This window comes from Diadema antillarum, unplaced genomic scaffold (genome assembly GCF_040938485.1).
Source record: "Diadema antillarum isolate AM-2024a unplaced genomic scaffold, OU_Dant_1.0 seq00000451_RagTag, whole genome shotgun sequence".
Classification (NCBI taxonomy): Eukaryota; Metazoa; Echinodermata; class Echinoidea; order Diadematoida; family Diadematidae; genus Diadema; species Diadema antillarum.
Window position 1 is genome coordinate 673,755 of NW_027271424.1, and position 27,723 is coordinate 701,477.

Below are 27,723 nucleotides of genomic sequence, written 5' to 3' on the forward strand. Positions count from 1 at the left end.
TGTATAATATATGATAGTACACATCAATCTCCCATTCCATTTGAACTTCCCTGTGGAGGGTGAAACGCGCTGTCAAATAATGAAAGCGCTCTGCACCCCACGGAGAAAGGTGCCAAGTTTCAACTTCCGACCGAGATGAATATGAAGAAAAGACATACCATAAAAGAAGGGGGAAAAAAGGCTTGACTCTGGCTCGATGTCAGCTTCGTGATGACATTGAACTCGTGAAAAAGCCTTTATCTTCTTTGTAAGACTCAGCAGACGAGGAAGATTCGGGCGGAAATACGGGAGGAGACCCGTACTGTTTTGATTGCCATGGGTGCGAGTGACATCCCATGCTCTATCATAACGGAGACGATGGGGAGGAACCAGAGAGAAAGAGATAAATAAATAGATGTATTATATATATATATATATATATACATGTATATATATATATATATATATATATATATATATATATATATATATATATATATATATATATATATATATATAATATATATACACAAGGGGAAAATCCGAAATATCAAATCTCTATAAATCTGAAATCAATTGACAATCTGATGTCACCAAAGTCAATGCAAACTTGGGATTAAATTTCCTTCTTCAGTCATGTCAAACAGGAGATCAAACTGTGCATAAGATAGAACAAGATGTAGAAATGGTGAATGTTTAGACTCTTGGGCCCGAATTCACGAAGATGGTACAATCTTGTCCATGGTTTAAACCAGGGACAAAGACAGTAGTTTTGGCGCTCATTTCGTAACGAAATGAACATTTCGTAGATTATTTCGTCGACGAAGAATGACTGAGTTCGTAACGAAATAGGCCATGCGACACTTGGCGCCCCATAAAAACCACGGTCTTTGTCCATGGACAAGATTGTACCACCTTCGTGAATTCGGGCCCATAAGTTTGCTTTAGAGATCAAATCTTAACAATCTAAGTACTGCATTTGTGAGCATTTGCTTGGTTGAAATGAAAACAACTTTATTCCAAATCTACCAATATTCGAGTGTGCGGGGATGTGTGAAGAAGTGAGTCGGTTTCAGTTGTTATTACAAGTCTGATTACTCTTGATATATTATAGAATTCAGACAAATTTGATGACAAGAGCACAAATTCTTCAGGTGATTCAAATTTCACTAACACAGCTTGGCTTAGGTCGATTCCAACGGCACCCAACGAATATCATCTTTTACTTCACTTATGCGTAAAGAGACTCTTAGTCAAAGCGTCAGGTCACACAAACATAACAGTATAGAGGTTTCACATGAAAAATATAATACAGAGTTTTTATTCAATGTTCGACATGTTCAATGGAAACAATGGTATTGGTTAAATCGGATATCCACATTCGTATCAGAATAATTTCTGAGTAGATGATTTCGTTGTTTTACAAGTCTTCCATTGTTTTGTGCACTTAAAATATCTCGTCAATATAGATTAGCAAAAATAATCAGGTTGGTATGCTATGTCCTTTTAGAAGTCACTATTGCTTAATTATTTCATATCTGGAATAATTCATTTTGACTGATGAATCTATATTTTCAATTCTTGTAGGGGAAAAAAGGAGGAAAATTTGACGAAATTTTCAGAAGAATTAAAGAACAGATTTGTGTTTTCGAGATGCGTTTAAGTCCCTCTGTACTTTGCGAAAGCATCGTCATGAAAATCAGGACGTAACAACCAAATCCGGCAGAACCGACGTGGTGGGTAGGACGAGCCATCTTCAAAGCAAAGAGGGGGAAAAAAAAAGAAGTCTGGGCACACAAACACGGTGCGCTTAAGAAGGAAGTATGGCCTGAATTTGAGTATTGAATGTTCCCAAAAGAGTTCGGCGGCCGCGGATTTGAATTTTACTCATAGGGAACTCGAGGCTTAAAATCGGAAATACCAGGTCAGGTTACTCACTGGAAAACTTCGCAAACGCAGACGGGTTTTTCAATGTGTTCCTTTCTTTTTTTAATTCGAAAGAAGGCTAGATCTTCTTCACCTGTCACTCTTCGGACGTGTTCAGATGTTTGTTCTCATCTCCTTCAAAGTCTCAAAAAAGGAGCAGTTGTTCAGGCATCGTCTCTACAGCCATCGTCTTGTCATGCCACCCGATGACCAGAAGTACTTTTCTTTTTCTCTCCAGCGCCTGTTTCTCATCGTTGGGTGTGATTAAACTATATATATAGGAATACGTGGGTCTTACCCTGATGGGACGTTGAAGAGGGGTGCATTTTCCGTTTCTGTTAATGTGGGGAAAAACAACATCGTGACACAGGTGCAACATCTGATATTATCATCTTCTTTGTTACAGCGTGTTTTGCCAGGACACGTGAGCCTGCATGGCTACAAGAGCTTCGCTTCTGTCTTTCACATTTCTTTGGTCTTTTATTTTTGTTTTGCTTTGTCTTTGTAGTGCCGGGTTTGTCTTGAGAGCGAGTAAAAGCCTTGCTTCGGATCACAAGTAACGCTGTTGATATCTTCGGTGCGCAGTAATTATTTCGTCAACATTATCGTCACCTCTATGCTATTTTTTCTTCTCTCCATCTTCTTATATTCCTCCTCCTTCGTCTTCTCTTTTTTCCATTACCATATTTATCATTATGATGAATCGTGCGTCTTCTTGGGCGTTGTACTATTGCTCTCACTGTTACAAACCGTTGGCAATGTCCCCAGACGTGTCTTTGTAGATCAGCAAGCATCTAGGATCAAAGCTAACCAAAGATATCTTTTTTGCTTAGGTCCTTCTTTCCTCCTTTGTAACATGTGCTAGACAGATATCGGACCCTGTCGAGTTTGGCATGTACACGCTAATGCATTGCGCCAAAATTTCAATAGCTATATTCATATCAAGAAAAAATACCTAAGTGAATGGTAGGGTAATACAGCATGGACATTGAGAAATAAATGATTGTGTAAACAAACGTCCGTTTGACTACAATTTGTGGAGATGTCGAAGTCAGTGTATGTATGTCATTGTTCGTTGAAACAGAAATAAACGTTCAACAAAATAGGAACAGACGTGTGATGCTATATGAAATATGGCAATTGAACGACCATCCAGCGGCACCCAATCAAATTACTAATGAAACTCAAGCCATTAAAACGGTAATCGCATTTGTCAGCATTGTCTTGTGTGTGGATGTGTGTATTTGTTTGTGTTTGTACTCGCGCGATTTCCAGTAATTAAAACTTATGTGTGTTCATCAGCGACAGGATCTCATTGAGCACAATCACACTATAATTGAATGCTCGTCTGTATACCACCAGTTCGTTTGATTGATTGCCTTCTTTTTTTTTCGTTTCTTTTTTTAATTTACAATTATCACTATAAGTGGTTCACGTGATTGTTTTGGCAATCTAAATTGTCTCCTCGTGACACTGGTTTAGCAATATTCACGTTCATACGCACACTCTGGTGGCTCGAGAGTGGGGTTCATCGGATGGTCAGAAAGTGCGAGCGCCACCGTAAAGGTCATCTTTGTTATGAAGACGAATCGCTTCATAATGGCGGGAACCTTGCGGGGATTTTTCTTCCGGGCACTGACGCCTGGCGTCGGATGCCGCGTAATCGTCTTCACTGACACGGTCGAAATGACTTGCGAAGAGATGAATGAGGCAGCCGCAGCGATGTAAGGTAGAGGAGGAGGGGGAGGAGGAGGAGGAAAAGGAGAAGGAGGAGGAGGAAGAGGAGGAGGAGGAAGAAGAGGAAAACAGAAGGGACATCGCAGCGACAATTTTGCTGATCAAAAGTCTGGATCCTAAACTGCAGTTTGCGACACGGGTGTCATGTGTTGGTTGGGGAGGAGGAGGGGAGGCGGATATCTAGAGAATGACAGTCCCGATGGTCAAAGGGTGTATTCATTATGTAATGGAGTTCGGCAAGCCTTGAAGAGGGTTGGAAAAGAAGCAGTAGCAGGGTGATGATAGGCAGGAAGATTGGGAGGAGGAACTCGGGAAGGGGGCGTATGTTTTCGTGCTAGTCGAAAGTTCTGCGCTGTACAGCGTTGTTCGTCGAGTCGCAAGGAGGACTTGGTTTGTGATGATGGGCATCTCTCTAAGATACTTAGGATGCACAAGGATAGAATTGCCTCTATGCATTCTACGATACGTGTAACGGGAACGGAGGTCAGCCTGTTTCAGAGGCTATCGCCATCGCAACGTGTTTCAAATAGAGCTACGAAGTATAAACGCTTTAACGGGTTTAACTATAATACGGGACTGTTTAAGATTATTATTATCATTATTATTATTATTATTATTATTATTGTTATTATTATTACTATTATTATTATTGTTATCATTGTTATCATTGTTATTATTGTTATTATTATTATTATTATTGTCATTATTTTTTATTATTATTATTATTATTATTATTATTATTATTATTATTATTATTATTATTATTAGCATTAGCATTAGCATTAGCATTATTATTATCATTTTGCAAACTCGTTTCAGAGGATTCCATAGTAGCGGCAGTGTGGATATCGATGGGTAACTGGCTCCAATGAATTGATGCAAGTGTACAGAAAACTTTATCAATATTCAGTGAATGTATGGGATCCAGGAGATCAGTGAGTAGTTGAAGATAAGCTAAGGGGCGTGGATGATGATGATGATGATGATAATGATAATGATCATGACGATGGTGATGATGATGATGATGATGATGATAATGGTGCTGATGATGATGCAAATGAGCAGGAACCATGTTGTGAATTATTTTCTATAATTATTACAAGATTCTTGAAATTATTAAAGACTGCTTAAAATCACTGGAACTAAGCAAAGGAACCTGACAGATGAACTATACCTTAGCAAAGAGAACTGTACAATAACCTTACCCCCATTCGACCAATAACAGCAATAACATCAATGACGACATCACTGCCCTGCTCAGTAATGCAATTAGGCAATGAGAATATCCTGAAGTCATCATCATTGAAATTATGATTAGTGATTGGAGGTGAATCTCCACTCTGAACTAACTCATAGATTTGAAACATAGGAGTGATACATCGAAGGATAGTTAAGAGTGTGCCGTGAGAAAAAAAAAACATTGAAGGGGGAATCATATCCCCCTCCCCTTCAGCGCCTTGCGGTACACATCGATGTATCACTCACAAAATGTTCATGGTTAGTATTTATACTATGGCTCCTCCCTTGTATCTATGCTACCGCTGAAATGTGATATCATTATGTATCTTGGCAGCGAAATATGTATGGGGGTGGGGTGAGAGAGAATTGGTAGGGAAAGAACGGGATCCCCTCCCGCCCTATAGAGATTGGAACGAGGATGGTAGTAGACTAAAGGGCTTTTTACACTTGTAAATTTTTGCTTAGCCCCGGACTATCGGTGGGGCTAAGGGGGGGCCTTAGCCCCACCGTTGGTACGGGACTATCCTTAGCCCACTTTCTGTTTACACTCGTTTTTGCCAAAGTGGGCTAGCCCCACCGATAGTACGGTACTATCTGGCCCTGCAAAATAGCAGGGGTTAGCACCGCAATTGCGGTGCCAAGCAAGTGAGTGTAAACAGAACGAAAAAATAATCCTGGGCTAAGCGGCGGAGACGAAGTCCGACCCTCACTGACCAATCAGAAACGAGGTTATCAAGTGCTGCCGGTGCGTGCGTGTACGTGTATAGTACACAGCGTAATTATGAATATTCATGTGGTTTGGATAGTCCGGGGCTAAGAAATACGAGTGTAAAAAAGGTCAGTTTTCTCCTTAGCCCCGGACAAGAGATAGTACGGGACTAATTGGCGAGTGTAAAAAGCTGAAAAAATTGGTACGGGACTAACGATAGTCCTGGGTCAGAGAAAGTCCGGGGTTAAGAAACACAAGTGTAAAAAGCCCTTAATATACAGGGCGGGATGGGGGATGTGGTTACCCACAATGAGCGTTTCCGCCCCTATTTTGTCCTGTGCCAATGCAAACAACAACAACAAGGCTTGTATCACACTCTCATGTTGTTGTTGTTTTACTGATTTGTATGGGTTTGATATTATACATATACATACACACACACAGAAGTAGACACAGAAACACTATTATACATTAATATATACATGTATGTCATACATACATTGATTTTATGACAAAGGCTTTTTGTATATTACATGATGTATTTATATATCAGTTATTTAGTAGACTGATGATTGTGTGGAGTCATATCAACTAGACAGGGTGACAGCGAATGTAAACAAGTGACTTCTCATTGGTCTCGTGGGATAATGAAGGAGGCAGACGTTTATTCCCCTGCACCCGACCCCCTTAACTCCCCTCGTCCCACCCCGCCCCTCGTATACCGCCGTTCCTTTCCATACACCGCCTGTCTGCTGAGATTGGGGCGTAGCGTAATTGCAGGATGCGAGCCGTGCCTCGGGCAGAGTGCTGGCAAAGGTTTGATGCTAATCCGAGTGGGTGTGATTGTTGAGCAGGAAAGCATTGTCAGGGGGAGAGGGAGGGGAATGGTAAAAAACAATGAGGTAGCAGAGATACATCTACCTATCCTCTTCACTCTCTATCCCTTTGTTTCACTGCTGGATGCCGTCAGCATTCTGCCTTTTTAAAATATCATGATCGTACAAGGGAGATGTACCACCTCCCTGACCATACAAGTCCGCATGGAATTCTGTGTTGGCGTGGCAAAACATTCTCTCATGTAAACACCCTTAGTTATCAACTTGTAGGAGAATAAAACAACAACAACAACAACAACAACAACAACAACTTAATAAACCAAAGACTCTTATGAATTTACACGTAGACGTCCATTGCCGTAAACTATATGTAAAACGAAAAATTGGAACTAATTCTAATGAGACGAACTTATTCGCAATGCTGTATTTGCTATCATAACTATACAATTTTATTTTTTGTCTTCCTTGGGTACTAAAGAAAATATAAATCACAACAATAATAATCGTAATGATGATGGTTACATTACAAAATGTTGCAATACTGATACTTCTGGTAACATCAATTTTTGACATTTAATGTGATGTAAAATATATTCTCATGAAATCCATTAGCATTTTTGCTGACAATTCCAATGTTTTATCAAACAGTGACACTTGTCACGCGTGGACGTAAAGTGATTGATGACTATCAAACAATGACACTTGTCACGCGTGGACGTAAAGTGATTGATGTGTGTAATGTGAAATAGATAACCTGGTAATAAAACATAATATTATTATGTTAGGCTATGTAGGACAGGAGGGTGGCTCGCGATCACAGAAGTGAACGCGGTTAAATACGGTCAACGGTGAAGGCAGTGACTCTGCGACTTTAGTTGACGTACAGGAGTCGAAAGATGGACAGAGGAAGGACTAGCGCGGGGGGAATTCATCCACTAAGTTGCAGTCTTCTCCTCTTACATTACCCACATTACTGACTAATAGACTCGGGCCTGGAAGCTGGAACAAATCTATTAGGATACTTCCACTCATTCAGTCGCAGCTCGCTTCGACAATAAACGCACCAAATCGGGCCGTAATGGACCGGTATTCTGAGCTGAATAAGGGGGTTACTATAGTAGTCCTCCTGCTACGCAGAGGTTATTACTATTATGGCGTGTGTTTCATTTTACACGAAGTTTGGCCAGCCGAGGAGAATGGATAGAATGTAATAATTAGGTCTGTCGAAGCCTTGTTCGATCGAATGCAGAAGTGGGAAGTGACGAACTTGATTGCATCACATCATTCGTGTCACGTTCACTGGACAGCTCCCACCCCTCTTTACGGGGAGAAAAATCACCATTCCAAGGATATCGCGCGTGCGCAGTCGGGAGGGGGATGCGGATTGCAGTGGTTACTATGGTGATGCCAATGCATTCGTTTAGATCATCGGCTGCCTGAATGACCACTCGCAATTAGTAGTTACTGTTTCAATTACCTTACCACCAGTAGCAGATGATCAAGGTCATGGCGGATACATTAGAGAACTTCTGCAGCTCCATGGCTTTAAGGTTTTTTGGTTGTTTTTGTATTTTTAAATTGTTGAGCCTTTCTTCAGTAGCTGTTTGCTGATGATATACACGGATGATAGTACAAGTTGATATGTATTGAGTCCTAAATGATATCAACACAATAGTCCGGCCACTGTAGTTTGGTATCACTTTCCTTTCACAATAGAGTATGCATTTAATATCATTCCAACGCTCATACCAAAAGTCTAGATATTACCTATTGGAAGCGTTATACTAAATCATGATACTATCATAATACATATAGCCTATATGTTCAACAGACCAGATTACACAAAAAACGATCGGAAGTGTTTGTTCCTCATCACAGTTTTCATATTCAATACATGTAAACTTGTCTTGTGACTTAGGGATCATTTTTCTATTACACTAACATACTCCATTCTCTATATCGACTACCCTTTTTATCTTACTGTGGACTAAATTGCCTATTTCGTTTGTGTTTTAATTGTACTGCACCAAGTCACTTCCGAACCTTTAATCAAGATTTTGAAAGGTTCAACTATGACTTTTTCAACATTGACGTTTCCCCGACACAGTTTGTACGAACTGTGCCAAAGAAAGCAGAAAAAGTGCACATTGTGACCCCCCCCCCCCCAATATATTGTGTTGGATTTGGTCTCAATTCGACCCAGTAGCGGGAGAATGACACTGCTAAATGCAGAAAAGTACAATGTAGTTGTTTTTACACAAAATATTGCTCCCTCCTTCCCCCTCAATACGTCATGAACAGTGATGAATGGGATATGTTGCAGCTCCATGACTCTACAGTAACTTTCATAGAAAGAACCCCCATCTACAGACGATGTTTCCAGAAGAGGGTCGTAAGTCTCGCCTCCATGTAGCAATATATACCTTTGAAACTTTGCTCTAATCTTATTAGCATGGCTCATGTGGCCCAGACGGTGAAACTCCTGCTCGAAAATGCCACGAATGTGCAGTTGATATCTTTAACGGCCTCTCCCGTCTCCCTCTATCTAACTCTCTGTCTATCTATCTGTCTGTCTATCTATCTATCTATCTGTCAATTCATTTATCTATCTATCTTTCCATCTATCTATCTATCTATCTATCTATCTATCAATTTATTCATCTGTCTATATATCTATCTATTTATCTATCGTAAGATCATCTTGTTTCCGTTGTCATTCCAACTCGCTGTCAGGAACTGCCTTTCCGTGTAAGAGGTGTGGTGCTAGGTCGATATCTATTATGATTATGTCATTTGCCAGTTTCTTGTGAGACGAAAGGAAGAGACACAAACACAGCATGCTAATAGGAGGATGTTATCTGTGCAAGCGAAAAAGAAAAGAAAACACGAACAGAAGAAGAAAGGCGAGGTAATTCTATTGATGCCAAAAGGCGCATTATACTGGCCTCTTTCGCTTTCGTCTCATCAGTGCTTCTCATTAGGGCTTCTAGGTTGTTTTTTTTCTTTTCTTTTCTCTGTGCTGCGTGAAAGCAGCTCTATATCGTCGACTTCTCTTTCATTCATCTCGTGTTCGATCGGTCAGTCGTGTTCGGTGTTTTCTACCCAGGAGTGCGGTGTCATCAAGCCCGTCCATTTGGTTTCTCCAAGGAGGTACTAGGCGTACCTCCTTGGTTCCTCCTTGATTATTCCACTTTTACTTCCAAGCTGAACGGAGCTGAAAGTGATAACATTTTACCAGCTGCGGGACACTCTTGATACCTTGATACCTTTAAATCTGACCTTTATACCTATCTGTTCCATCTGCTTCGTGAATGATATGCGACATATCGTGGGAGCCGGGGGCCTTTATGGTTTGTTTGTTGTTTTTGGGTGCTGTTCGTTATCCCGAAGGTTCGTTATTCCGAAGGTTCGTTAATCCGAAACACACAAATTTCCTATACCTAGAGGTTCGTTAATCCGAAAATGAATTTGTGGCGATATTCCAAAGGTTCGTTATTCCGAAGATTTGTTAATCCGAAAATGAAATTCGGAATAACGAACCTTCGGAATAACGAATCTTCGGACTGAAGAACCTTCGGAATAACGAACCTTCGGAACAACGAGCTGTAACCGTTTTTTTAACTGTTATGAAGTTATTTCTTAAATATTGTTCATTTTCATGACACCCCACATCTCCCCTTTCATTTAGTTTGATTGTATATGATACGAAGATATACCCTGTTTCTTCAGCTCTCTAAGAAGTGCATGACGTGTAGAAGGTGTATGTTGATGTTGTTTTTGTTGTGTTTGTGTGTTCGTGTGTTCGTGTTTGTGTGTCATGTGTGTGTGTTACCTCTATCCTAATTTCCATTCTGTTTCCTCTGTTTTAATTGCAGAGTAACCGAATTCGAGCAATGGAGGCAATAGTGTACATCCTTGGTAAGTAACACCCTTTTCATGTTTACAGACTCAGATAATCTGGGACAAAATTCCTCACATGCAAATTAACATATACAATGCTGAACTCTGTCTTTTGATCCATAATTTCTCGGTATAATGTGCTTTTGATATTTTTGTAGCAGCAAGCTAGAAAAGATCGTATAATTTTCAGCATTATCATTATCATCATTGCAGATATGTTGTAATCAGAATCATTCCAGTAACGTAGTTTTGAGAGAGAGAAAACATTTTATACATATCAGTATACAGCGTTTGATCGGTACATACAAAAGGCATAACATCCCCACGTTAGTATATTGGGTCATAATATGTTATGCATTACATTTCACAGTCGAAAGTGGAAAAACGATTAGCATGGCAATCGACGACCATCACACGGCTTTGAATACCAATTGATACATTTTGAATTGCCGAAAATGGTTATGCGTGTCGCAATAGACGCGCATTATTTCGGCTACAGGGGCATTAGCTGGCATCATTTTATGTTCAAACGAGTCGAAACATTTATCCACAGACTTTCAATGGGGTTATAATCGTTATTACTTTCGTCAGTTATTACATCTCTAAAGGCATCACGTGAAGGTCGTACCTAGAATTTGGAAATGTTTCCTTAAAAAAAAAAATACAGCAACAAACTGTTGCTCTGTATAATTATAGATACTTGGTACAACACAGCGAAGGGGTTTGAATGGTGAATATCATGTAGCCATTAGCCACGTCGTTATGGATGTGATTTTTTCACGATTGCTGAAATCAAGCAAGGGCTGAATTCACACCTAACCTCGTTTGTAATCAGTCTATTACGTTTTTACGTATAAAGTTCGGTACTATTCCAGCACAAAGAATAACAGATCCGGAACCGAATTCAATTCAAGCATAGCTCGTAATACAGTCGTTTTGAGGGCTGACTACAAAAGAACCCAACGAACATAACTCAGTTTTTGGTTGTTGTTGTGGTTTTTTTTTACTTATTCCTTCTTGTATTCATATACACATGTATTGATATTTTCAACTTAAATGTCATGTTTGCAGTTAAAATTGTTAAAGCTTTCTATCGTACCTTTTCACTGATGTAATGAATCAAACAAAGTTGAACTGGCCTCACCGATCAGAGGACTTTATTTTTACACAAGGTCCTAGAAATTCGGCGTAGCAGTATCTACCCGGCATGCATGCATAGATGGAATGGATCGAGCATAAATAGTATAGGGATAAGCATAAAGCTTCTCTTGATACATATTTACTGGACATCTTCTGCCATATAGTCGCTATCAAAAATGCTAGATGTGTTTAATTGAGGGAAGAAGTAGGATACGTACACATACACAATTTACTGCAATAGCAGTTTGATTGCATGCAAACGAAAAGTTTCACATCTTTATTCTTAACCTGTTCTTTGATTGACATGATTGATGTTGAAGGGTTGTAAATGACCATTTTTTGGTGTTTTTCTGTCGAAGAAAGCCATTTACAGAGAATGTCCCTTGTTCAGGGGAAAGTCACTTGACATTCCATCCTCTTCTTTTTTTTTCCAGCAATATTCTTATCCGTGCAATCTCTGGGTGCAACAACAGAAGGCGGCAGGACGCAAAATGGGCAGGGGTCGCTGGACTCTGCTTCGCCTACTCCGGTCGTTCAGACTTCACGTGAGAGTGGAACATTATTTGTGACGGACGCTTTAAAACAAAACACCACGACCTTGCAGAATTCTCTATTAACCGTGTTGTCCACAGTGAATAGTCACAGAGAAATTTCTACATTACATTCGGTCGGTGAAAGGACAGAATCGTCAACTACATTTTCAGTGAGCAATCCAAAAACACCGTCAAATGATAGTATTCAAAGGACTACAGCTCAAGGAGTTCGGAGCACATTGACAACGTCGAACAGTAACGACGTAAATACGTCCACTGGATATCCTGATGTATCCACAACTCCTGCAGGGAGCAGATTTAGCCCGACTTCCTCCCACGGGAATGGAGAGCACACAAGTGTTTTTGAGATTACCTCGCAGTTTTCAAAAGCGTCCGAGAACATGACAGTACTTACCACGACCGAGTTGGTTGCCCCTTCAACCCCCACACCCTCTCCGACCTCTTCAGTCACTTCTACAGCACCGCCAAAAGTTTCAGCGTCCGTCGCAACGGCTGTGTCTGATAGCATGCTTCCAGCTAACTCGACGGAAAGAAGTTCGACGGGCGCAAGTTCCAGTTTCAGCTCTGTCCATAATGTCTCCTTCACGCAGTCGATGGAACCGCAGAATGCTTCAGTACACCCAACACCTGCGAACGTGTCCACCATGCCCTCGGCAGAATCTATTGGTCCCGAAGATCCCACAACCCCAGCTCTGTCTACGAGGCAAATCACATTAAACACTGGTAGTCCCTCAAATAGGGCTCCATTTAACGTGACGAGTACTGAAGGATCGGAGACGGTCGTTACGGTCACCTCTCTTGTTACAGACTTTACGACTGAGCCTATGCTACTTACCGAAGTCCAAAAGACCGAAATTATAAGCGAACTAGCAACTGATACATCTGAATATTTGACGACGCCCAGTCTTCTGCAAAACGCCACAGTCACTCCTTCGACGACGATTCGACCGGAGCCAAGCTCGTCAATGATTACGGAAGCCATAACGGATCTCGTCACGGAGTCCGCCTCTGAAGTGTCCGTGGAGACGCCGGAGGAGTTGCTGACGGTCGAGACGTCCACCGAAGTCGTGACGTATCTCGATACGACGGATGATGGTTTGAAGGATGTTACCGACTCCATTCGCGATTCAACCACGCCCATCGCGACGACACCAGTGTCGGGTAAGAGTTCGTGGTCACCCCTGTTCAAAAGGATGGATGTGAAAACCGAAGATGAAAAACCAAGGCTTGTGAAGTTTTGCTCTGGTGTCATTCCGTTCATTTCATGTTCTCTCGGATCTTAGTCTCGTGTTATCCAACTCCCGAAATTCCCCTTAACATGTAAAACTCAAGAGGCTATGGAGAAAAGTTATTGAATGCCAGTAAATGGGTAGGTTGTAAGGGAAAATTTGTTCAGACACAACAATGTGCTGTGTGATTCTATTGCGTATGTGCACGCACATTTAATTTGAAGTTAGCATACAAAGAAGAGTAGCTCATTCATGTGGAGATTGTGGAGTTGATTGACACCAGCTGGGCAGGTGGTGACTAGTGAATTGACATCGTGATGACGTGATTGGCTCTTATTTGTCACCATTTCACCGCTTGATTTCACTGTAACTTCTACTTCATCAAATCATGGTTAGAGCTCCCAGTCGGCAAAAACTTTCACTTCCAGAGCAAATTCAATAGAACGTATCATTTTTTTTATCGGTATATAATTGCGAGTTGCTTTTCTTTAATGTTCATGATCTGATATCATGATTAACTCAGATATTTACAAATTTTGAAAGTAAGTTTGAAATGGATTGTTTATAAGCTATACGTGCTGCTGCTGAGCGAGGATATTGTTTATTAGAAGTGAGGTTTGACATCGTAATTATGTTATTTCTTTTTTTCCCCGCCATTGCAGCAACCCCGGCACCTGAGCTCTGTGACTTCGAGGTCGCACCGACATCCGTGCACGTTTGCCTCTGCAACTCGTCCCTTGCCGCGTCCAACTACACATATCGAGTGGAACTGGTGCGCTGTCTCCACGGCAACTCGACTGGTCCGGACGTACCCGTCCATACCGATCGCCAAGAGCCAAGGCCTGGGTGCTGGAATATCAGCGTTCCCCTTGGCGCTTCTTATCGGCTGGTCGTCACTGCTTTCGATGGATTCGGGGGCAACGCGAGCACGCCGACGTCCTATTTTTATACAAGTAAGTTTGCATGACAGCGCGGCAGGAAGGCGGGCTCTGAGTTGTAGGAGTCACCCGCTGACAGATATTGGTCCCTTTGCGCGCGCTTACTACTCGATGTATCACGACAGGAACACTCATAGTTCAGTGTCAAAAGCAGGTAATGCAGAATTGTGACAGGCATTTACTCGAGCAATAGTCACAGGCAGCACTGCGACCTGCCCAGTTCTGTTTGGCATTCTCCATAGATGTAAATATTTTTCGGCAAACAGAGAGCCTTGGAGCCCCTTTCGAGCCCTCTAGGAGGTTAGTAAAAAACCAAAACGAAGAAAAGTTGTTGCTAACTGAAAACGTTACTTCGCGTCACTGGTGACGTCTGCCAAGTCAGAACAAAAGCGAGATCTCTCTCCGGTGCCAAATCTCAGGCTTTGCGAAACAGTGAGACACAGCTCACCGCTTACACGACAGAGGGGCATGTCCCTTCGAAAAGGGGGAACACGTCATTTTGTTTGGGATTTTGCCTTCAGAGGAAGTGGAGCTTTAAAAACACGCTTTGGTGTCTGTTGGAAGGGTGTAAGACAAAAGCACGTCACATAACAGCAGCCGAACGTCACCTCGATTGGGCGGATGGAGTTATTACACAGTGCTAACGTGCTGGGCTTCATGACACTTCGTAGCGTGCAGGGACAGGGCTAGTTCTCGGGGGTCGGAATATCATGCGGAGTGTTACCGTGCCTGCCTCGATGTCACGTCTGCGAACCAAGTCTGAGCTTTCTAGCTGGGCTTTTCTCATCTGCCTCATTACCATGCCTTGTTGGAATAATAATCACGTGATTGCCCTTACGCCGTATTTTAAGATAGGTAAGTGGAAAAGTTCAATATACGCGCTGATTTGCTGCAAAGTGGGGGAAAGGTTTCTATCAAGGGGCATCGTGAGTCACCAAAGAGCAGAACTTTCCTAAGCGAAGACTTAACTTTGATGATTTTCCCCCTTGCTCAATAGGACCTTAGTCTTGCAAATTGACCAGCCTCAACCTAGGCATATGCTGTCATATATTATATCATATTTCTTATACTTACTAGTGACATTTTCACACGATATGACCATGTACATTTGTGTCGAGTATATTTTTTTTCTTTTCCTTCTACAATCAAAAGACATGATTGTATATATTTTGTATTCTTGTCTTGTTGTCAATTATTTTGTAATCTCATCATTGAGAAAATGGAAATATGAAATAAATTAGAGCGCAAAAAGGGTGACGAACATTTAAGTGTTATCTTTTAGTATATCGTATGCTTGGATATACTAGTATAAAGGTAACTGCTCTTGCAATGGCCAATCAGTCAGGGTAAATCACAAATTATCACTGGTGCATCATGCCAGACCATCCCATGTCGTGAAGAAACACTCACACACTGTCTCTCACCAGGGAGGTGAGACCATATTACTCACCTCCCTGCTCTCACACACAGGCACCACACATATATATTTAACCGTATATGCATATTTCTATCAGCAAAACTATCAACCATTTAGCGCTTATTACACATATCATCCCCCGAAGTAATGCCCCGCAATATAAATCTGAATCGCGATCAGCCAAAAGCTTTGCACTGCAGAATATAGTCTGGAAACAAAAAGATTGCTAGAGTAAAAACACTGGATGAACCCAACAAACGAGATTATGCCAACTAGCAAGGGCTAAAACTACGGTACATGAATTTGTTGCTTTCCAAATGCCCTTGTCTTCCGGTCAAATTCTGTAGGTGAGGTGTTGTGTTTATATCGTGTATATATCATATAATAATCACTTACAGCAGTTTCTGTTTTCGCTATCTTGTGGCGTAACACCATTACAATCTCGTATGTGCATCTTAACGAGAATACATTTTAGACTGAATAAATTACCGTGAAAATTGTCGCACTTTATAAACATGGGTACATCAAATTTTGTTTAACGAAAACCGATAGAAAACGTTTATTTGATCAAAGGAAATTGTTCCATACACGCATGACACTCGAATGTAATGCATTGGTTTTGTGTGTTTTCACAATAAAGGAGGTATACTTGTCTCGCCTAGTACCTCATTGATACGATGTATTCATGCAGGTTGTGTCAGACGAAGAACTACTGGCAGAGTACAGTAATCGTTCCTGTATAATATGTAGGTCCTACCCTCTCTTCCACGCTCTAACTCTCTGCCTGGCATTCTATCTTTCTCTCCACTTTTATATTTCGTTCTCCCTTACCGTAATATTACCTCTCTTTAGCCTCATAACATGTCGCACTGCTATCAGTTCTTCCCACGTCTTCTCTCACGGCCTCGTTTAATTTTCCGCTCCTCGTATCTCCTTGCACGTTAGTCATTCCACACCTCACCTCGAGGTAACTGAAATATCACTCGATAGATCCATGATTACTCATGATATTTTGTGTGGGTGGAAGTCATGTTTTCGACTCCCTTTCTCTAATGTGTGTTTATATCCACAAATCTCTCAACGCGCAGGTCTGCAACCGCCCTATCTCTCCGTCACCAAGCGCGCAACCCCCGACCCCACCCTTGACCTCATTTGGGACTTCCAGCAAGAAGCATTCGTGGATTACGTCACAATCTACATCCAGGTGGACGATGAGGAGTACATGCAGAAACTGACTTGGCTAAGCGTAGGAAGGAATACCATACAGGGAATGTTCTCCTACTTTAGCACAAAGTTTGGGGCGAAGCATACGTTTGAAGTGCAGATACACTCCGGTAATGAGTCTGTCTTCTCAAACAAAGCCAGCTACATTCTGGGTGAGAGTTTCGTTCTTTTCCTTTTCTCTTTCTTAAAGATTTATTCGCGGATAACTTTCTCATTTGAAGAATGTAGTACCACAATCGGATAGCTAGCCAAGGAAATTAAGACATCAGTTCAGGTTTAATCCAACAGATGAAAGACTGGCGCCTCAAATCGCTCGTAGTGTCTCACTCTGCAATAAGCAAGCATATCAAGAACTCTGTGAGAGGTGTCACAATTCTAATGCGCCGATAATTCTTCAGCGTAATACAGCTTATCATGGCTCAGTAGTCGAAATCATCTAATAATCTGACACCTGCTACAAAATGCCCACCACCCCCCCCCCCCCCCCACCACGAGATCCCAAGGGGACTTCGACAATTTGTGCATTCTATCAGATACAGTTTTATGATGATACTCAAAGATTAAGAAATTAGTAAAACACACAGGAATGTATTTCCTTACAGGAACCGAAGAAACGATTTTGTGAAGTCAGGTATGAATATCTATCAGTTTCCACTTGTACGACGTTACTGTTCATTCGTAAGTCATAGTATACTAGTCACGTTGCTTCAATTGCTTCATCTTTGACTTTCCACAGCTCCGTTGATCCCTGAGAAGGCTGATGTGACAAACGTCACAGAGCGGAATATAACACTGCAGCTGGCTCCCCTGGAATGTAAGACGTGCTCGTACCTGGTTCGTTACAAACCCACGGGAGTGCGCGATCCCGTCGTAGACACGCAGCAATTGCCTGTGGAATGCCAGGCTACTCCGGGAACCCGCCACCAGAGGTCCGATTGCTACACCGTTATCACGGCTCTGGTACCAGGCACCTCCTACGACATACAGGTCTTTACGGTCAGCTACAAGAAGTCTAGCTCCGGATCATTTGGCGTCCAGAGGAGAACGTGTACGTATCAGAATGATTATGGAATTGTTAGAATGAATCCTAACCAAATGATTGTCTGAGCTATGACATGACCAGTCTTTCGTTTTGCCTATAATGGTCCAAATTTACTTCTCACAGGCCTTAATTTTCCGCTCAGATGCATAATATGCTTGTGTATCACAAATGCATTGTAGTATATTGTTTTGTGGGCGATTTCGTTAGCTCGGAGACAGTGCTAGTCTTGGAATCTTCTGAAAATGATTGCCGCGGAATTCAAATCATGACACTGTTTTATAAAACAGATAAAGCACATCATTTGGTCGGGCGTGAGTGAAATCATCCACCTTCCGTAACTTTTGAACTTTTCAAAAGACTCTCCTCGTGTGTTTCTGACTGTTCCAAGGGTATCATTGGGTGGATAATTCTTACTAACATCCTGAGTAATGTGCGTTGATTGTATATCATCATCGTGCCAGACAATTATGTCCTGTGCCCGAAGCAGGGTTCAGTCATTAAAGCTGACCACTGACAGATTATGTTATTCAAAAGTCACATCAACAAATACATTGATTCTCCACTTGAAGGTAGTCTAGTTCAGCAACCACATTGCTCACTGAGTGATGGCAAGGGCAGGTCCATGATTTAAACCTTAATCCACGATAGCAATGTATTTGCCACAAGCCACATTTCGATCATTTAATGTCATGATAAATGATACAATTATCTGTACACAAGAAGATAATGGAAGATACAATGATCATATACTAGCTCGCAAGAACAGGCGGAGAATGTAATACTATCATCACTGAGTGTAGGTAATAGTGCATGTTGTTTTGTTGGCTTCTGATAAACCCTGTTACAGAGGGTATATCTAAGACCCACATGTTCCTTTCTTTGCTTTTTATTTTGTTTAGTACCCGCGTCACCACTAAACGTGACGGTAACGAACGTTACCAGAGAGACCATCACTCTCTCGTGGTCACACGGAGAGGGCTACAGGACGCATTACGCCTTGCGAGCTTGGGCTGAACACAGCGAAGAAGTCGGAAAGGTGCACGGGGACGTCACGCACTTTACCTTCCACAATCTGTTGGCTGGGGCCAGTTACTTCGTCTCCATCACAGCCAGAGTCAACGATATACATGGTGTTTACGTCATCGTAACTGATAGGACCCTGCCGACAGGTAAAGACTGAACGCGTGCCAGACTTAAGGGTTGATTAGTCATCGAGTTGTCGACGCGTTTTGTTAAATAAAGCGTAGACATCTCCCAGGGTGAACGAATAAGTAACGGGGTGGCTCGTTTCAAGCTTGTGCACGTCGTCTTTTCAGCAACCCGTTTCACGGCAATTTAATTGCTGTATCAATCCATTCCCTTAGAGATTTCCATTACATAACAATGTACCATAAACTTTAAGCATGACCTACCAGATTACCATGGACAGTGGGTTCAATGACGTTTATACGTACATTTAAGCCCATATTCATACTTATAGTATTGTCTTCTTTTTTTCCGTGAAACTAGAAAGGACTTGATTATAAGAAGTAGAAAGTTATCAACGTCATCATGGACATCACGTAAAGAAATCTTATTCAATTTCTCGATCCCTTACAGACAGATGAGGCCTGATTTAAGATCGAGAGCGTCAAATACGTACTTTATAAACTTCCATCAAACTTTGTCATTGTATTCTGTTCCCTTTTTCTAAAAAAAAGGAGAGAAAGAACTGTAGTCCCACGGTTGCAATATTCACGCATAAACATATTGCTTATTGACCAATATTAGTCCAGTCCTGACCAGTCTTGTACGAGAAACTTATGGCTCAAAGTGTATGTTGCCATGATGATTTAGGCCCACTAAAATTTATCGGAAAATGGTAGATTGAATAGTTTAGTCCACCGCCTCCTTAAGCACTTTTGAGTATGCTTCCAGCTTCGCAAATGCTAATGTGGTAGACATATCAATCTTCCTTTAAATGAACATGACGCATAGAGGTCATATTGTTGTAAAGCCATAACTCAGCTCAATTTTATAATTTGGTAAAGAATTTTTACACCCTCTGTACACATAATAATGTCGCTTACCCATCCCTTGAAAAAAACTCAACTTATGCAACTTCGACTGAACAGTAAACTGTATCAATGAGATCATCGTGTTCCGAAAGAAAACGTATAATACATAAGTCAACTTTAAGGTCCTTCTGTATGGAACCTTTGACCTCATAGAACCAGGTCCTGTGGATCGTCTCCTGCTGGAATTGCTCCAAGAACCTCAACAGATCAGGCTGGGATTCCTGGCGCCGATGCGTCCCAATGGTGTTCTGCGGGGCTACAGAGTCAAGTACAGTGGCAACAGGACAGGGGTAGGTCCAGTCATACCATGGAGTCACTGCGATTAAATTATGTACCATAATATGCCTATTCATATACACATTGTACTTTATTATTACTACGGAAGACTTGTATTAAGATACTAAACATTGTTCTTCTGAAGTCTGTCTCAGTGTATATTCGGTTTGGTTATAGAGTGACAATAACCGATTCACGTTTAAAAACACGCACGCACTACACTACACACGCGTATGCTGACACAGCACAATATAACGAATGTTCCGGCTAAAGTGCTTAGAATCCGCCTTTGCTTAGAAGTTAATCTAGCTGACTAAAGGATATCTTCCATTATGTAGAGTGGAAACTATGATCGCTTGTTTGTTAGGAAAATGTCAATTACGCTTAATTATCCCAGTGACTCTTGGTTACGACGCATGCAAATTTATCCAAATTTAGTCGAAATTATCATGTGTTTGTTTGACGTTCATGTCCACTCAACGATAATAGTATGAAAGTACCACGAGGAATGCCCTCGAAATTTACATATCTGGTTGTTGTAGGATATATTTGTTCGTTACTTCTTCATTTCGAATGGTTGAGTGTATGTCCGCATATATGCGTGCGTTTTTTTAAGTGTGTGCAAGTCTGTAGGTCCTGAGTGTAATGAACTCCGCATATTTATGTATGACAGCATGATTAACGCTTTCACAAGCTGTGGCAGATCATGTCTTAAGCATTTTTTATGATTGGATGTCACTTAACTATCTCTCTCGCTTCCCTGGATGTATTGTTTATGTGAGGTTTTTTTTTCTCAACTTTGTCAAACAGGAATCCAGAATCTGTTCGAAGGATCAAAGATATTTACCCGTATCTCAGACTTCAGTCATCATTGAACAGCTCAAAGGAGGATGTAACTACACCTTTATTGTGAGTTCCTCTGAAAAATATTTCTGATTCACCGGATTGGTTGGACAGATATCAAAATAGATGGATAGATAGATAGATAGATAGATAGATAGATAGATAGATAGATAGGTAAATTGATAGATAGATAGATAGATAGATAGATAGAGGGAGACAGGAGAGGCTGTTATAGTTATCAACTGCACATTCGTGGCATTTTCGAGCATGAGTTTCACCTCTGGGCCACGTGAGCCATGCTAATAAGAAACAGAGCAAAGTTTCAAAGGTATCTATTGCTACATGAAGGCGAGACTTACGACCCCTTCTGGAAATATCGTCTGTGTAGCAGGGGGTTATTTCCATGAAAGTTCCTGTAGAGTAATGGAGCTGCAACACATCCCACTCATAAATATTGAGGGGGAAGGAGGGGGCAGTATTTGTGTAAAAATAACTACTCTCATGCATTTAGCAGTGTCATTCTCTCACCAATGGATTAAATACCAATCCAACACAATACTTCTTTATAGTGAGTTCCTCTGAAAAAATATTTCTGATTCACTGGATTGGTTGGATAGATATCAAGATAGATAGATAGATAGATAGATAGATAGATAGATAGATAGATAGATAAATAGATATAAGATGAATGGATAGATATACAGACGGATAGATGTTACATGGATAGGTAGGTAGATATCAATGATGTAGATAGACGGATAGATGGATAGGTAGATGGATAGATAGAGATACATTTATATATAGATAGAGAGATAGGTAGACAGATAAATACCAAGCAGAGGGTAGATACAATGAATATCGTCAAATGTCAAATGTTGCTTAAATTCTATCATAATCATTTACATATTCTTGTATGTTTGCTCGTAAGAAATAACCTATAATATGTCAATATATGACTACTGTTAATATCATACTCGTCATGTGCTCATTATTATCTATATCATCAACGACGCTTTTTATATCATGTGGGAATTACCACCTCTCATAACAAGATAGTTCATGTAAAGGCTTCAAAACATTGGCCTTCATACCAAGTTACCTTGCGTTACAGAAAAAAAGCCATGATCATTTATAACTGAATACGTCTACGAGTCTTAAACTTTCTCTCTCTCTCTCTTACCATGTTTCTTCCTCTAATAATTTTCGTTATTCAGGTTCAGGCTCAAAATGAAGTTGGATATGGCCCAGAGAGGTCTGGTGTGATATTAACCAAAATCGGAAGTAAGTAGAGATTCTGCCTCATACTTCAGTAAAACTATATGAGTAATGCATAATCTTTGTTTAAGCATATTTGTACACTTTGGATGCTCAGTTCGATGCTGTACATTTCAACGATATATAATTACACAAAACCAACATACCAATTATCATCCTGGGAACCGAAATTGAAGAACCATACATGTAGTATATACACTTGTACATGTAATCTACTCATCTTATGTAGAACATCAATGGATATGATTTTACTTCAGGTTTTTCCAGACATTGTACTGGCAATCTGCGGAGAATGTTCCTCAAAACATTCAGCATGCCTATACGTGCATATACTATGTAAATAACTATCTGCACATTAATGGACTTCTTTTGTGGGATTTTTTTAATGGAATAATGACACAATGGGAGTAAATGCCTTTTCACTTTCAGTTCCTGAAATACCGGAAGTGGTGCCCTCTCATCCTGCCAGCAAGTCCATACGATCGACAGGCTTTGATGTAACCTTTGACCCCAGCATTTTCAGTGATGACAATGGACCAATCACTCACGTCAGTGTGATCGTCGCCGAAGCGGCCGGTAAGTTCTGTGAGTAAACCCCTTCCTTTACCTTCTTCTACTAACTCCACACCTCTTACTAACATTACCCCTCCCCTCCACCCCACCCAAGAACACCACTTCAACCTTCTCTCCACCCCTAAATGTTATGTGTTGTTTGTTTGTTTGTTTGTTTTTGTTCACTCATTTTTGTACAAAAAAAAAATTATAATGAAATAGATTGCAGTAGTCCTCTTTTTGAAGTAGCCATGAGTTTAAAGGTGCCATTCTATAATCATATTCAATTGAATATAAATGACAAACATCCTGAGGCAACACTTACACCAATGGGAATTAATTTTATATTCTGACAACTTTTCCTAGAGTTTAATTAAAGTTATGAAAACAAAATTATCATTGATGTTTAAATTATTTAACAAAACACCATGTACAATTACCAAGCAAGATGTAGGCAGTGGAATTCAACAGTGTAATGTTGGGTTGTGTGTCACATTGCGAATGTGTTGGGAGTTATCACGTCCCTGCTATGGCATGTACACTTCTGTGGGTATATCCATAGATGCGTGTGCTTGTGTGTGTGTGTGTGTGTGTGTGTGTGCGTGTGTGTGTGTGCGGGCGTGTGTACTCAAAAGATATTTTAATGTATGTTAAACATAATTGATTTACGGCACAAGTTAAAAGAATAATATAGCTGCTTAGTTTCGCTTGTATTCATTTCATTGTAAACATGATGCTGTTATTGAATGAAATTTATATCAAGAACATCATAAAAAAGTGTACGCATGCGCGCGCATATAGATGTGTGTGTATGCATTGTCAGGTTTCTCTGTATCAATTATGTACTTGTGCTTTGTATCTGTCGTCTGTCAGTCGAACACGTGACTTTATTATATGAATTATCAATTCGATATACAGCTGCACACATGTATGTTAGGTCTATGATTATTGTTGTTATGATTATTTGAATGAAAACTCATTAAAATTAACGGCAAAAAATAATGCAACAAATGATTATCAAAGTTCAAGGTTTCTATAGAAAGAAGGAAAAAGCTATATGCTCTGTTCAGAATGAAATTCTGGACCTCAAAATGCCAATTTTAACCCGGTATCTGTTTTATTCCAGCTGCCAACGAGCCGGAGAGTGGGAACTCAACACATCCCAAGATGACGACTTGGGCGGAGGCTATCTCTGAAGACGTCATTCCGCCATATCAGATTAGTGATCCAATTGACATCAGTGAAATGCAATCAGGTGACTGCCAGTGACTGGCTGACAATTCACAATGATTTATCTAAATTTTTTGTCTAACTTCCAGTCAATTTCAAATGACTTTATATAACACCTTTAATGTGGTTTTGCTTGTGATAATTCAAAAGGTGTAACTATTATATAAAGTCATAATATTCATTTTCCGTGACGTTTGTCTTCTTCTTAGGTACTAGTCTATATGGCTGAAATTTAAAACGTTTGTCTTCAACAAAGCATCCCACATAAAAGTAGTTACCTTTTACAAATTAGCAATATTTACGTATCGAATGATTTAAACATACTCAATGAAACAAAATGCTACTCACGTTACTGTCAGAGAAGATTATTGTTGATTAAATTTGTCAGAACTTTTTTAGTGTAGTAACATTTTCATCGGTGTTGTATATCTTGGCCACGCTAGTGCCTCTTTCGAAAGTCAGTAATGAGGTATTAGATGGATGCTTATGGGTAATGCATAGTGTCAGACAAGCTACTATACGTGAAGGCATTCCCCGGAAGTGAATAGGGGACATTCCATTTAGCGTGGGGTATTGACAGATTTCCGCATTGAGGAAGTCATTGATTAACGGTAAAGGAGACGTTGTTAGGAAGGAGACCATGCTGTTTTCGATGAAGTCTGCCAACAATAATGATACATCCTCACAAAAGACTGTGGCTTTATGAACCGCTTCGTTTCGAACCCATGCCACAAAATGGAGTCACCCCGAAACCACAGATTTTGGGGGAGAAAACATGGATGGCAAGTTTGTCGTCACACATAATTTTCCGTATGTCGTATAGCCATGTGGAAGAACAGTACTATAGTATTCTGCAGATGTCTAGTACTGTCCAACGCCTCAGTAGGGGCCAGCGGGACAGGGGGTGAGCCGATGTAATTTTACTTTACGTGGCATTTCGATGAATAACTTCTTCTTTTTGACAATATGATAATGTGTGTAGAAAGTCAGATAAAGAAGGGAAAAATTAGTCATTAATAAGACACTTTTGCGTTGTGTATTTCAGGACGTCGCAGACGTAGGAGCGTGGCGACCACTTTATCCATTGAGATAGGAGGGGAGCGGTGCTCGAAGAACGAGAAGGACGTTTACTGTAACGGGCCGCTAGCTCATGGTCGCTCTTACGTGTAAGTCTCACTCCTTCCTTTGTTCGTTCATTCACTCACTCATTCATTCATTCATGCATTCATTCATGCATGCATTCATTCATTCATTCATTCATTCATTCATTAATGTATTCTTTCGCTCATTCGTGCATTCATTCATTCGTTCATTCATGTATTCTTTTGTTCATTCGTGCATTCATTCATTCATTCATTCATGTATTCTTTCGTTCATTCGTGCATTCATTCATTCGTTCATTCATGTATTCTTTCGTTCATTCGTGCATTCATTCATTCATTCATTTTGCCAAACCACATTCTTTCATTCATCCATCCATCTGTTCTTTCATTCATTAATTCAGTCAGCATGGTCAGTGAATCAATCAGTCAGTTAGTCTTGCCTTCTTCCAGCCGTTTGTACGTGCATAATTTTATTCATTCAATCAATTCTTCATTCAAACGTATACAACATTCAGCACAATGCATGGATTGTTACAGATGAAAGGGCTGTTTTCGTAGAATAATGTCTAACAAAAATAGTGTATGATGTTTTTGTAGTAAAAGGACATTAAATCATTTTCAAACACTTTTGTGTACTGCACTAAGTGCACTTTTCACGAAGTAGCATAGGAATTTGTGGAACGGAAAGGTTGGATTTACAGTAGTTGCTTTTAAGCAATTGTTACGGATGATGTAATTAGAGCATTCCTCATATACTTATTCAAACGATAAAACACTGTTGTAGAAAACCCCCATCCCCATCCCACCCCCCCCCCCCCCCCCCCAAAAAAAAAAAAAAATCCAAAGCTATTCCAATTATGTAACTGACTTCACTTTAATCATCACTGGGGTCCTCACGTCCTCCTATCCAGCAGATGGCTTGCATACCGTGAAACATTGAGGAACAGGCAATGCAGAATGTTGGCAAGTTTTAGTTGCCGCAAAGTAGTGAGATAATTTATGAGTTTTTAGTGACACACCACTATATGAAGGTTGATAGGTTCGCTGTTCATTAAGTCCACAAGGAATTATATGATTCCTGATCACACCCCTACTGAATTTTGCTGAATTTGTTGATATACATAATGAACCTAAATTTGATTTGAATTGAATTGAATTCCATCAGATACCGTTTCCGAGGGATGTCACCCGGTGGCTACGCCGATACGCCGTTCTCCCTACCCGTGCCGTTACGTAAGTACTGTAAAGGTCGAATTTTGGCGCATGATTTCCCTTTAAAAAAAGTTCGTTTCCTTTTACGTAGGTTTTATATGCCCTAATGAGCCGTATTGCGGTATATAACTCCAGTGAGAGTCGGTTAATTCTAAACCCTTCATTTCTTCGAAAGATTCTGATTTCGCAGAAGACATCCAACATTCGCTACAAATCGTATCGATTTGTGTTCATTAGGTCGTGAAAGCCAGTGGCTTAGGGAATTTATTTATATCCGTTGCAATATTTCACAGATATATGAAAAGTTGATTACTACGATACGTATGATAAAACACTATGCAAAACTCTGAAGGAAAGTTCTGAAGGCACATATTTTCCGATAAACTAATGATATCTTGGTTTGTTTAATTTGTTTATCTCCACTAATCATACTCTGATCCAGTGACTACCACTGAAGTGAGGATATAATAATTTGATCTGTATTTGATTGTATTTGTTTAATGTGCATTGGAAAACAGTGAGTTAACTCTAAGCTATTTTGCTCGAGCAGCCACGAGCCCCCATACCGTCATCATCGGAATCAGCACAGCACTCTTCTCCCTCCTCGTCGTGGTCATCATCCTCTCCATCATCGTCATCGTCCGCAAGTTCAGGTCAGAAGATGACAACGTCTTATTGCATCCCCGTGTAGTCTATAGTGGGTCTAACAAACTGACTGGCCGACGTATCGGAAGGTACCGTAGCCCCTGATTTCTCACGCAGCAACACTATAGAGCGTCTGTGGCGAAGACTAGTGAACGAGGGGTCAAAGGTTTTATCAATCAAAGTCAAACAGGGAACGGTACAAACCGAAGTCGCCTGGACAAATTCACCAATATAATAATATTTGGTGCTTGCGCAGTAATTTGACAATAATTGCGCAGAACGTGGCGTAACTCCAATACCTGTCGATACGATGTCCATAGCGGCAGGAGAGCTTGCAACCCTCACTTGCAAAGCACAATAATGCATGGTTGCATTGAAGAATACACTCCACTGTGATATTTTAATCATGCCTTTGGAATCATGTTCAGACAGATGCACTCCACAAGAGATATTCATACTGGTATTTGCATTGCGAACAAGCTAGTTTTGATGAGGGAAAATTTTGCATGGATTAGATTTAAAAATGCAAATCTTTCAGAAAATGCCGTGCAACAGCCAAGCAGTTTTTGGTAGAACCACAGTAGTGTGTGCCAAATAGGGCGGGTGTCTGTTAAGATTGTAGCTTCCATGCGCAAGCCTTCAAAACTTAATCAAACTTCA

At 40.6% G+C, this 27,723-nt stretch overlaps 1 protein-coding gene across 3 annotated transcripts in view; it reads left to right on the forward strand.

Annotated features, from left to right (window-relative positions):
* LOC139732820 (phosphatidylinositol phosphatase PTPRQ-like) overlaps positions 1–27,723 on the forward strand; it is a 94,693-nt gene that overhangs the window by 52,175 nt on the left and 14,795 nt on the right. For all 3 annotated transcript variants that reach the window (XM_071643662.1, XM_071643661.1, XM_071643663.1), the window contains 14 exons: positions 10,302–10,344; positions 11,901–13,181; positions 13,912–14,202; positions 16,693–16,980; positions 17,565–17,876; positions 18,770–19,039; positions 20,081–20,217; positions 21,014–21,112; positions 22,261–22,327; positions 22,751–22,897; positions 24,000–24,128; positions 25,149–25,269; positions 26,372–26,439; positions 26,969–27,071. In XM_071643662.1, the coding sequence (XP_071499763.1) occupies positions 10,302–10,344; positions 11,901–13,181; positions 13,912–14,202; positions 16,693–16,980; positions 17,565–17,876; positions 18,770–19,039; positions 20,081–20,217; positions 21,014–21,112; positions 22,261–22,327; positions 22,751–22,897; positions 24,000–24,128; positions 25,149–25,269; positions 26,372–26,439; positions 26,969–27,071 (3,356 nt within the window). The remainder of the gene's footprint in view (positions 1–10,301; positions 10,345–11,900; positions 13,182–13,911; positions 14,203–16,692; positions 16,981–17,564; positions 17,877–18,769; positions 19,040–20,080; positions 20,218–21,013; positions 21,113–22,260; positions 22,328–22,750; positions 22,898–23,999; positions 24,129–25,148; positions 25,270–26,371; positions 26,440–26,968; positions 27,072–27,723) is intronic.